This window comes from Lolium perenne, chromosome 1 (assembly GCF_019359855.2).
Source record: "Lolium perenne isolate Kyuss_39 chromosome 1, Kyuss_2.0, whole genome shotgun sequence".
NCBI classification, from domain to species: Eukaryota; Viridiplantae; Streptophyta; class Magnoliopsida; order Poales; family Poaceae; genus Lolium; species Lolium perenne.
The window spans coordinates 156,448,563-156,460,829 of NC_067244.2; the positions used below are offsets into that span (position 1 = coordinate 156,448,563).

At 48.6% G+C, this 12,267-nt stretch overlaps 2 protein-coding genes across 2 annotated transcripts; one reads left to right on the plus strand and one right to left on the minus strand.

Annotated features, from left to right (window-relative positions):
• The first annotated feature begins 2,129 nt into the window (after positions 1 to 2,129).
• Positions 2,130 to 6,095, plus strand: LOC127308941 (putative glucuronosyltransferase PGSIP8). The gene is made up of 5 exons (XM_051339879.2): positions 2,130 to 2,660; positions 3,530 to 3,791; positions 4,381 to 4,582; positions 4,677 to 4,824; positions 4,915 to 6,095. Exons 1-5 carry the CDS (start codon positions 2,320 to 2,322, stop codon positions 5,456 to 5,458), a joined length of 1,497 nt encoding a protein of 498 aa, XP_051195839.1. The 5' UTR covers positions 2,130 to 2,319; the 3' UTR covers positions 5,459 to 6,095.
• LOC127334672 (uncharacterized) lies at positions 5,891 to 7,623 on the minus strand. Its single transcript, XM_051361198.2, has 6 exons — positions 7,282 to 7,623; positions 7,129 to 7,188; positions 6,906 to 7,018; positions 6,674 to 6,742; positions 6,335 to 6,386; positions 5,891 to 6,259 (listed from the first exon to the last, which is right to left on the minus strand). Exons 1-6 carry the CDS (start codon positions 7,549 to 7,551, stop codon positions 6,143 to 6,145), a joined length of 681 nt encoding a protein of 226 aa, XP_051217158.2. The 5' UTR covers positions 7,552 to 7,623; the 3' UTR covers positions 5,891 to 6,142.
• Between the last annotated feature and the right edge of the window lie 4,644 nt (positions 7,624 to 12,267).

Genomic DNA, 12,267 nt, shown 5'->3' on the forward strand with positions numbered 1-12,267 from the left:
GTTTCCCCCTCCAATCTTCTCTCCTGCAGGCCTCTGTTTTCATGTTTCTGTCTTCTACGACGCTCCCCTCCCGAGAACTCTTCGGGGCCATATATATAGTGATTTTTAGGTCAAAATACGTTGGTGGGCGAAAAAATTAGGTCAATTGGGTGATCGACAGTCGAAAGAGGTTGGGTGGCGAGCCCAACATGTTTGGGCGCGCCACCTACCCTATTTTGGGCCTCAGGACCATCCAGGCCTCCTCCAAAGCTCCAGGGTGCTTCTCCCGATGAAAAAGTGACAATAAAAAAATCGCAGGTCAATTTAACTCCGTATAGGTCTCTGAAAGTGAAAAATACGCGAAACAGGGAATTCATGTTCTGCACTATAAACCAAATAAAAGGGATCATTGGAAAATCCACATAAATCAATGTAAAACATGTTATTATCATCATATATGTTGCAAATATTTGGGAATTCATTATGATAAAGGACAAAGTCCATGTGTGCATTTTACATGCATCAGTATCTCAACCATGGTGGGAAAGCTGGTACCATGGTCCTTGTTATTGACGAGGTGGCTGAGAGCCGCCATCAGTGACTTCTCGGTGAAGGCAACTATTTCCATGATTGCCTTGTAGAGCTCACCATGCATGTCAAAGGCTTGTTGTCCTTGATAGCCTGTGTGAATACCTTGACCACGTCGGTCATGTCTATCCATTATCTCGTCGTTAGCAAGGGTGCGCCTCTCGCTCTTACCTACACAAGCCTTGTTAGGGCCATCGAGAATCACCATGTTCGACTCATGGGTCTCTGCATCCTGGTGAAGGTTTACCAAGGGGCTCACTTTAACCCATGGAGAACATTCCGGTGGCCATACCGAAGGAAAAGATGGCATGCATCTCCGCATATATAGTTGGCGATGGGCTTGTTGAGGAACTATGCATCCTTCGGGTGATCCTAAGACTATAAAATAGTGTGTTAGTTCTACATGGTGGTTTTCAGTGTTGAAGTGCAACAAAGGTGAAATACAGTGTGCTAACAGTTAAGGTAATTTTCGCACCGAATGGTGGCACCACTACATTTTCATGTATGGGCTGAGAATCGTCCATGTACATAGGGATTTGCAAGTTGCCAACGGTGACAATGGCCTGGTTAACATTGTCACACATCGATACCTACATTCATATATGAAGGCCATGAACCCTACCAGTGTTAGATTTTGGCTCGACCATACCATGACCATAGATGAACAAGCGGTACACATGCAATGCCTAGCCACATCTACCCCGCCATACAAAGCTGGAGGGTTTAACTACAGTCATCGGTGGAGGACGACTCGATGAGGATGAGGTAGTATGCATGTTGCCATCACCGAGTGGAGATGATTGCGATGCTTACCTGCTCTCTGACCCTGCAATGGAGCTCGAGGGGGGGAGGGTGGATTGGGAGAGTTAAAATAGGGGTAGGGTTCGACGTGAGGTGATGGAATTTTTTTTACCCCTTTTTTCATGTAAGCATCCTCAGCATACTGAGTTTGAGAAACTGATGGTGCGAGTTTTAAGATTGACAAAATCACCACAGACGTTTTTTTGTTGTTGACGGGAACATCGATTCCATTGGAAAAACAATATTCCGCCTCACAAATATTTGGTACTATATGAGATGGGGGTGTCACTGTCCTCTTGTAACCCTCGAAGTAGAAACCGAGAGGTTTGATTGTCCCATTTTAGGCAGGTTTTGGTGGAAGAGTTTGAAGCCATATGCTGTAGCAATGAATGCCGTTCAACGCATAGAACAAGTCCATCCGGGTCGTCCACTTCCCCCGCACTACCCCACCAACCAACCAACCGCGTCCCGGTTTGTGCTTCTCCGCAGCAACAGTACTACCCAAGGCGTTTACTTGACGTTTCACAGCGACAGGCCGCAGCTGTGCTACCCTTTCGCTTTAGCCCGGCTGCACGGGACGCACGCGCTGGCTCGCCCGAACGTTCCTGCAGGCTGCCCCACCTGGCAGTCACCGGAGCACCGCATTACTTACGGTAGGAGTAACTATGGCCTACGACGACGTCTAGGTTGCGACCGGGCCCGGTGAAGAACGGCCGGTGTCTTGTCCTCAACGCATAAATACACCCCGCCTCGATTCCGCTCCCGTACACTACCCTTCTTTCTCTTTGCTTTTGCCAACCAAAAGGATCATCAAGTCGAGAGTTCCAGCACCACGCCGCCCCTCCACAAACGTGCGTACAACTGGTATCCCCGCCGCGGGAGAAGAAGCTTCCATCCATCCACCCCACGCGGACCGGCCGGATTGTCGCCGGTAACACGCGCGCGGCGGGGATGGGGTGGCCGCCGGCTGCGGCGTCGCGAATCGCGGCGGCAGCGGCGATTCTGTGCCTGCTCCTCGCGTCGGCCTGGGCGGCCTCGGCGGCGGCGGCGGAGCACGGGCAGCAGCGGGCGCTGGTGGCCGTGCAGCCGCAGCCGACGACCCAGGGCGGCCTCGGCCCGCGCCGCCACCACCGCCACGCGTACGCGGCGATGATGTACATGGGCACGCCGCGGGACTACGAGTTCTACGTCGCCGTGCGCGTCATGATGCGCTCCCTCGCCAGCCTCGGCGCCGACGCCGACCGCGTCCTCATCGCCTCCGCCGACGTGCCGCGCGACTGGGTACGCGCAATGTGAGTCCCCCGAACCTTTCTCCTTCGATTTCGTTTCGACGCAGAACGGAATAAATGGGAATTACTCCTCCAGTATTGCTATATCTCGGGCCATGGTTTGCGGGTCCTCATTAATTGGTAGCGTATCAAATCGGGCAGGCGTTTCTATCCCTTGCCTTTCCTCGGGCGACAAGACAAATCCGAGGACGAGGTTTCGCCGGCGGGTCCGGGTCCACCTTACCTTACCTCCTGCAGCATACTGCTAGGATTTTAGGAAGCCTTTTCTGGTCAGCTCCTATGGTTTCCTTTTCTTAATCAACAATGGTAGGTACTCGGTCTGCTTAAACTAATCTTCTTGCCAGTCACATTACAGCCTGTGTGACCTCCACTTCGCACAAAATGACTTTCAGCATACTACTACTACTTTTGGTTAAAATTAAGGACCTCGGCTGCTGCTCACCGCATTTTAAATGCTTTCATCCTCGCTATCAAATCTTTGGTCAAAACGCCACATACAGTAGTATTTTGTGAGACCGTGGAGTGCTTCTATGTCGCTCTCAAACTGTCTCATGTGTTTATGGGCGCACGTGCTTTGACTAGTCTTTTTCTTATTTGCTTTGGTTGGACTACCTCCTCGCTCTGCAGAAATGCAGCTGACTGGTTCCAAGCAGAGGGGTCAACTTTCCTTCCACAGGAAAAATGCAATTTATTTTTCAGATGGTCAAATCCCAAATGATTGGTTTAAACTATGACTTCTCCTCCACCCCAACAACGGCTAATTTGTTCCAGACAAGGGGGAAAAAGTGCAATGCTAACAATGATATGTATTCTGTGGTCAGTAGTATGAACTGAAATACTGACATTGTTGCACCGGTGGTGAACGGGAACAGGAGGGAGGAGGACGGCATGAGGGTTGTCATAGTCGAGAACCTGAGGAACCCCTACGAGGGCAACCTCGGAGGCATGAACAGGAGGTTCAAGCTCACGCTGAACAAGCTCTACGCGTGGAGCCTGGTCGACTACGAGCGCGTCGTCATGATCGACTCCGACAACATCTTCCTCCACAACACCGATGAGCTCTTTCAGTGCGGCCAGTTCTGCGCCGTTTTCATCAATCCGTGCTACTTCCACACGGGTCTTTTCGTGCTCCAGGTATGGCTCACAGTACAAGCACCTGTACTGTACAAAACGTCAAATTCTGTTTTATCTTGCTTTAAAAAAAAAATGGTACGGGCCTGTTGAGTTGATTATTAGACGACTTTTGTTGAATGTTCTTAGTATGCTGATTGTACATTTCCAAAATCGAGCCATATGGCTAGCTGTTTCCTGTTGACCTATACTGGCAAAACACTAAAAAAAAAAAGCCAGTTGATCTTGCATATTAGTAGATGGAGTTTGCATTGACTCTTTCCAAAAATTACATGTTGCATGTCTTCTATCCATACGCGTCGTTGGCATGATTGCTCCACTAAACCACCAGCAGCACATAGGAATAGGTTTCTCTTGCATACTCGTCTACATGTCTCCAGTTGGAAGTTTTTGTTAAACGGTGCAAGCACCGGATAATGCCAGGTCAGGCCTGTGCATTCTATGCACAAAACCATACCTCGCTAATGGGTGCTTCCAAGTTCTTACATAGGAAGTTATGCAATATGCAACACCATTGATTGCTAATTTACCTGAAAATATCTTGTACCCAAATAAGTATCGGATATTTATGTTTTTTTTCCCCAATTTACAGCCTTCTATGGATGTATTCAAGAGCATGCTTCATGACCTGGAAATCGGCCGTGATAACTCTGATGGTGCAGACCAAGGCTTCCTGGTCGGCTGCTACCCAGACTTGCTTGACAAACCATTGTTCCACCCTCCTGAGAATGGCACCAAACTCAACGGGACATATCGCCTTCCTCTCGGCTATCAGATGGACGCATCATACTACTGTGAGCATTGCTGCTATTCAGCTCCAGTCTCTGAACTTCATATGTTGTTTATTCTTCAAATGATTTTTACACCGATTTATCCAAAACATTGCAGATCTCAAGCTTCACTGGCATGTTCCATGCGGGCCAAACAGCGTGATCACATTCCCTAGTGCCCCTTGGTTCAAACCTTGGTACTGGTGGTCCTGGCCAATCTTGCCATTGGGCCTTTCATGGCACAAGCAACGATGGGATGATCTTGGGTGAGTAAAAGCAACAGAATCCGTATGTCATATCTTTGTGCATTCAGTTTCTGCTTCCTAACGTTACCTTCTCCTGTCCATATTTCACAGTTATGCTGCTGAGATTCCGGTGGTCCTTATAGAGCTGCTGATGTACATTGCGATCATAGCCATCACCAGATTAGCAAGGCCACAGATGACAAAACTGTGCTATAATCGGCGACCTGAGAAACAAGGCGCCCTGGTACAGGGACTAATCAAGCTGGCTGCGATTGTGGCCATGGTGGCAGCATATACCATCCCATTCTTCATAATCCCATGCACGGTTCATCCAATTATTGGCTGGTCCTTGTACTTGTTTGGTGTCCTCGCCTTCTCATCGGCTGTGATCAATGCATTCCTGCTGCCGCCGCTTGCGGTGCTGACTGCCTGGCTCGGGATGGTTGGGATGCTCTTTGTTATGGCATACCCATGGTACCATGATGGCATCGCGAGGATTCTGGTAGTCGTCGCATACGCGTTCTGCTCTGCACCATTCTTGTGGGCATCCCTCGTGAGGGTGATAGACTCATTACAAACAATGCTCGAGAGGGATCCATACTTCCCCAGACTTAGTGAGCCAGCACAGGAGACTGAATTCAGCAAGCTGTTCTGATTCTTTTGTATAGGTTTGAGATGCATCATCATGATTCATATGGAGTTTGAGATGCACCATCATCATTCATATGGATAGCTAATCCAGATTGGTTGGTTCTTATTCGTTTTGATAATTTCGTCTTAGGCAATGCAGTTTGTATCAGAAGAAGTATTATGTAAACATTGCTTGCAGCAATCATTTTTGATGCATATACAGGAAAGATAGATCAGTTGTAGTGAACTGTAGAGGGACATCTTTTCATTGCATGTAGTGGTGAAGGGACCGTTGTAAAAATTGCCTTTCTTGCTAGCTCTGGCTGTTATATTCTGATTTGATCAAAATTCAAAAGCCATTTCTTGTATCGGTTAGAACTACACACATAACCCGTCCAGTTGAAAGCTTGTTAGTGAATTTCTAAATCAAAATGAGAGGGGCCGCGGACAGCACTGATTTGATTACTCAGAATATCCAATTTCAAGTGGATAACAGTACAGCAACAACATACATTACAGAGCTATGAATCAGATACACAGATATCTGGAAGTGGAAGATGATATGTACCAACGATACATATAAGACCTGACGATGAGATGGTACAACCGTACAAACAATGGAAGTTAGCTGATCGCACTATATATTCAGGATTTAACGCCACTAGTACAAGGTAATGTGTTGTAAGTTGGAAAAATTAGACATGCTATCCTAAAATTCAGCATATTTGCTCAATTTTAGTATTAACTTATCCTGTAGCTCTTGCTGCCTAGGAAGAACAATCTGAGCACCTTGACCCGATGAAGAAAAATATCTCTCCAAAATCATCTGCAACCAAAGTAAATTAGTGAAGTCCCAACACATATACTACTAACGTGTAGAATGTGGCAGAGTGATGCATACCACAGCAGCATAAGCGTCAGATTTGACGTCGCGGGCGGACCTTTTAACACCCCTGAAAAAATAGGTTTCAGACTGAGAGAATTTCCCAATTGAACTTTGCTTTCGAAATAAAGTTGAGTTCAAATAGTCAACAGCATGCTGTTCAATGAATTTGGCATTGTCAAGGATAAGCCAATCTGAGCAATTAGGTTAATTAGTCAGAATAATTTTGTATGGATGGTAATGCATTTGTTTTCAGTAGAGACTTGAGTCAGTGATCCAATTTAAAAGTAAACAGAAATATCTAACAAGGCCAAGCTGCGTCCATGTTCCATGTTCCATGTTCAGAGTAGAACTTACGTTGAGATCATGTAGCCAAGGGCATCAATTGACGTTCCATGCTCGTCCTGCAGATAAACCCTCAAGCCCCTGCACTGTTCAAATAAACGCACTGAGACGACTCACTCACTGATGAACACTGAACCACCTGTGTACCAGCCTGAAGAACACTGTCTCTTATCCTGATTACTATTGCGCTGACAAATTGACGATTGTGTGACTGGAAATCTGAAACTCAAAGAAGCGCACGCACCTGTCGGCCGCTTGCACGGCGAGCCTTCCGACGACGCTCCGCACCTTGTTGGACTGTGGCGTCTCGCTCCCATCCGCCGAGACCGGCAGACCGATGATCAGCTCGTCCGCCTCCTGCGAAGCAGAGCAGGCATGGTAAATTCACAAATTTGAAATGTCGCACAGATTCAGGTCACGGAGAAGATAATAATAACCAATTAAAAAAACATGAAGTAAATTTCAACCTGCTGCAGAGCCACATCGAGCAGCATCAGCACCAGCTTCTCCCCCCGCAGCTTCAGAACCTGGCGGAATCCACCGACGCATCTTCAGATCGTAAGTCACCCAAACTGAGGCGAACGACAACAAATTTCGAGCGCGAGTTCGAGGGCGCGTACAGTGAGGGGGCGGGGTTGGGTGATGCCCCGGCCTACGGCGAGCCCCGTGCGGGCGGCGCCCAGGTCAACGCCGAGGCTGAACCCGCCGCCGTGCCAGAGCGGCCGCCGCGCGTTCGGCCGGAGCCGGGCAGGAAGCTCGCCACCAGCGTCGGCGCTGCAGGCGATGGAAGGAGGTACGGCCCTGGCGGACTCGGCCCTCCAGCGGCGTGGCGGGCGCAGGGGAAGAATTCGGGTGAGCGGCACCGGCGCCACCGGCTTCGCGGTTGCCATGGTGGAGCCGCGGAGAGGAACGGTGCGGCAATGCGACCTGCGCTTTTTTAACTTTTCGGATAGGGAACTGAGGCTGGGGCCCTAGCATTGGGCTCTACGTCTGTACTGCCTACATTTTTTTTTTCAAAACGGAGGCAAAAGTGCCTCGTTCGAGGTGTCAATTTTTAGGAGAAAATCGGGAGAAAACCTACATGAACAAGCTCGCACAAACACCGCGCCCACACACGTCCACAACCAAACCTAACAGAGAACACAAGGCAACACTAACAAATAGTCGAGCACGACACTCCAACACCACACCAAAAAAAGACATGCCATGATATTTGGAGGCACCTGTCAACCAACTGCGGATCCAGGGAAGGCAGCAGCCAAGGTGGCGAGAAAATCGCAAACCTCTCTGGCGACGACAGCTCCGGGTACCGTTGGCAATAGCCCAGACTTGGCAACTCCATCACCAATAGGAACCACCTGCATGGCGGACTCAGGCGAGGGAGAGACTGGAGCGTTGATACGTCTCAAATGTATCTATAATTTCTTATGTTCCATGCTAGTTTTATGACAATACTCACATGTTTTATATACACTTTATACCATTTTGATGCATTTTCCGGCACTAACCTATTAATAAGATGCCGAAGCGCCAGTTCTGTTTTCTGCTGTTTTTGGTTTCAGAAATCATACACAGGAAATATTCTCGGAATTGGACGAAACAAAAGACCACGGTCTTATTTTCCACGGAGCCTTCCAGAAGTCCGAAGAGGAGACGAAGAGGGGCGACGAGGCGGCCACACCATAGAAGGGCGCGGCCCCATCCCTGGCCGCGCCGCCTTATGGGGTGGGCCCCTCGAGCGTCCCCCGACTCCGCCCCTTCGCCTATATAATCTCTCCGTCGCGAAAACCCTAGTACCGAGAGCCACGATACAAGAAAAGTTTCAGAGACGCCGCCGCCGTCAATCCCATCTCGGGGATTTCTGAAGATCGCCTCCGGCACCCTGCCGGAGAGGGGAATCATCACCAGAGGACTCTACATCACCATGCCCGCCTCCGGACTGATGCGTGAGTAGTTCATCCTTGGACTATGAGACCATAGCAGTAGCTAGATGGTTGTCTTCTCTCTTGTGCTATCATGTTTACATCTTGTGAGCTGCCTATCATGATCAAGATCATCTTATTGTAATGCTACATGTTGTGTTTGTTGGGATCCGATGAATATGGAATACTATGTCAAGTTGATTATTGATCTATCATATATGTGTTGTTTATGATCTTGTATGCTCTCCGTTGCTAGTAGAGGCTCTGGCCAAGTTGATACTTGTGACTCCAAGAGGGAGTATTTATGCTCGATAGTGGGTTCATGTCTCCATTGAATGCGGACGATGTGACAGAAAGTTCTAAGGTTATGGATGTGCTGTTGCCACTAGGGATAAAACATCAATGCTTTGTCTAAGGATATTTGTATTGTTTACGTTACGCACAGTACTTAATGCAATTGTCTGTTGTTTTCAACTTAATACTGGAAGAGGTGCAGATGCTAACCCGAAGGTGGACTTTTTAGGCATCGATGCATGCTGGATAGCGGTCTATGTTCTTTGTCGTAATGTTCTAAGTAAATCTCATATTAGTCATCATGATATGTATGTGCATTGTTATGCCCTCTCTATTTGTCAATTGCCCAACTGTAATTTGTTCACCCAACATGCTATTTATCTTATTGGAGAGACACCACTAGTGAACTGTGGACCCCGGTCCATTCTTTTACATCTGAAATACAATCTACTGCAATCACTGTTCTCTGCTGTTCTTCGCAAACAAACATCAGTCTCCATACCATACGTTTAATCATTTGTTTACAGCAAGCCGGCGAGATTGACAACCTCACTGTTAAGTTGGGGCAAAGTATTTTGATTGTGTTGTGCAGGTTCCACGTTGGCGCCGGAATCCCTGGTGTTGCGCCGCACTACACTCCTCCACCAACAACCTTCACGTGGCCTTCATCTCCTACTGGTTCGATAACCTTGGTTTCTTACTGAGGGAAAACTTGCTGCTGTACGCATCACACCTTCCTCTTGGGGTTCCCAACGGACGTGTGCTTTACCGTCACAAGCAAGCGTCATCAACACCAGACTTCTCAAAGCCAGGTGTCTGACACAGCGGTGAAGCCACATCCGAGAACCCATGCGAGTCGGGCCTCACTTCCTCAACGGAAGGAGGTATAAGCACACCACTACACAACTCCAGAAGCTCAGGCATGATATGCAAGACCGGAGCCGAGCTCACCCTAGCACGAGGAGAGAAACAACCATGAAGGCCCACTCCACTCGCACCCACTTTGCCAACATCAGGCAGAGCCACAGGATCGGCAAGCATCCGGGAGAGCCTACCCAACGCAGCTTCCGCTCGCTCCAGAAAGCCTCCAATCGCTAACATCCAGCCGTGCAAGGAGAAAACGGCCTCGTGAAGAGGACGGGCGGCCTACTGAAATAACTCCGCCTGCTTCTCCAATGCGCATTGCATGTCCTTTGGGGCCAAAGAACCAATAGGAGCAGAAACAACTGACGCCCAGGACCGACGACGAGGCACATCGGACGAGAGTAAGACCTCAACCTGGGCCCGGCGAGAAGCCTTCGCATGGCGAGGCGGCGACACGATAGGGCTTTCCAACAAGCTGAGAGGACGCCAAGCATTACGGCAGTCACGTGCCCAATGACCGTCCTCGAGGCATCGAGAGCACTTGAAGGGGTTACAGCAGACCACGTCACGGTGACCACGAGCGAGGCACCTGCAACATCTACCCCTGAGCCAAGCAGGGATAGCACGGCGAACAAATGGCGGGGCTGGCAGAGCCGAGCGGCGCGGGCCGCGCTGCGGCATCACCTCCTTCCAGCAATCACGCTCGTCCACCACACACTCCACCTCCTTGCGAACAACCTTGTCAACAGCAGCACCATCGAAGGACTTGGTGGCTGGCGGTGTCCGGGGAACCAATTCATCTTCGTCGTCCTCATCGTCGTTGTCCGCAGCGGACACCCAAGAAGCAAGCCAGGGCACAGCAGCAAGTGGCAGCGCCCCTTCACCGGCCTAACCGTCGTCAGCAGCAGGCCGCACCATCGGCGGGGCGAGCACTTCTTCGACCTCATCGACATCGATTGCAATAGGGGCTGCAACCACGGGCGCAGGGGCAAGCTGCACATGGACGGGCGGGCCTCCACACACCCACCATCAACCTGGACGGGACTGCCTACATTTAGGATGGGAAGTGAACCAAGGCACACCCTCGTGGTAGTGAGCTGTTGATAGCTCTCAGCCCGCTTGAGTTCGAGTGTTCGTACTTGTATTTTCGGTGTTGTGCACCTAATTACCGCTATCAATAACACAATGCTGCGTGGTTTGAGCTAACGGGGAGTTTTGGGCCGCGGCCCATCAACAGGCAGGGAGCTAGTAGGCCTCGGGTTTTTCTGGTTTTGTCGAGTTTTTTTCTATTTTTCTTGGTTTTCGATTTTTCTTGGTCTTCGATTTTTCTTTTTTCTGTTTTTCCTTTTAAACAAATTTTAAAGTCGTGCAAATTTTAAAGTTAAGCAAATTTCAAATTTGAACAAATTTCAAAGTAAGAAAATTTTTAATCCGAGCAAATTTCAAATCTGACCATCTTTTGAATTTGGGCAATTTTTAAATCTAAGCAAAATTGGAATCTGGGCAAATTTGAAATCTAAGAATTTTGGAATATTAGAAAATTTCAATTTCGAGCAAATTTCAAATCTAAAGAAATTTTGAATTTAGGAATTTTTGAAACAACCGAACTAATGTGCCAGGCCCATTAACTGTTTCCCATTAGCAATGGTTTATAACCATAGCTAATGGGTGATGGTTAGCTGCTCCCGATGGGAACTGGCCGGCTTGGACCTGGCGTCGGACTTGGCCCTATTGACCTCCACACCAATTTAAGAGGCCATGGGTCAATTCATTTTAACATAATTCTCTAAAATATTATTGCTATTTTCTTTAGTTTTAGAGAAAATGCATATTTTTACAAAATTTTGAAAATAATACGACCTCGGGCTGGCCGAAGCCGGCTGTAACTTATCAGCTTCTGAAAATCAACTATTACTAGTTGGCCTCGCTAAAACCAATTAGTTCTAAATCGGTCTGGCCAAAGTTGATTAGTCCCAAGATTTTTTTGGTGGAGCTCAGTAGGAAAAAACACTTGTCGGTTTTGGCCTGGCCCACTAGGACTAGTTTGTTTACCAAGCTTATAGGTACTACTCGCTCCGATCCAATTCTATGATATACTACGAGATAGTATAACTACTAGGAAAATGCTTAGCAGTGGCGCACCACTTTTGGCTATTAGTGGTGTGCCACTGCTAACAACTAGTAGTGGCGCGCCACTGGTAGAAAACTTGGTGCACCACTGGTAAAATTTTGAAATCTAAGATCTAGATCTAGCACCATTTTTTACGATTCTTTTAACGATTTTTTATTAAATGTTATCTGTGAAGGGGAGCTCCACATACATCCGGTGAGGAGGGATGGGCCGGCGGCCAGAGAGGAGGGAAAAGAGGAGGGAGGTGAGGAGGGAGGAGAGGAGAGAGGAGGGTTCATGGAGGAGAAGAGGGAGGTGAGGATGGAGGGGGAGAAGGATTCATGGAGGAGAGGAGGGAGGAGACGTAGGAGGTGAGGAGGGGAGTGAGGGAGGAGGGAGCTGTAGGAGGTGAGGAG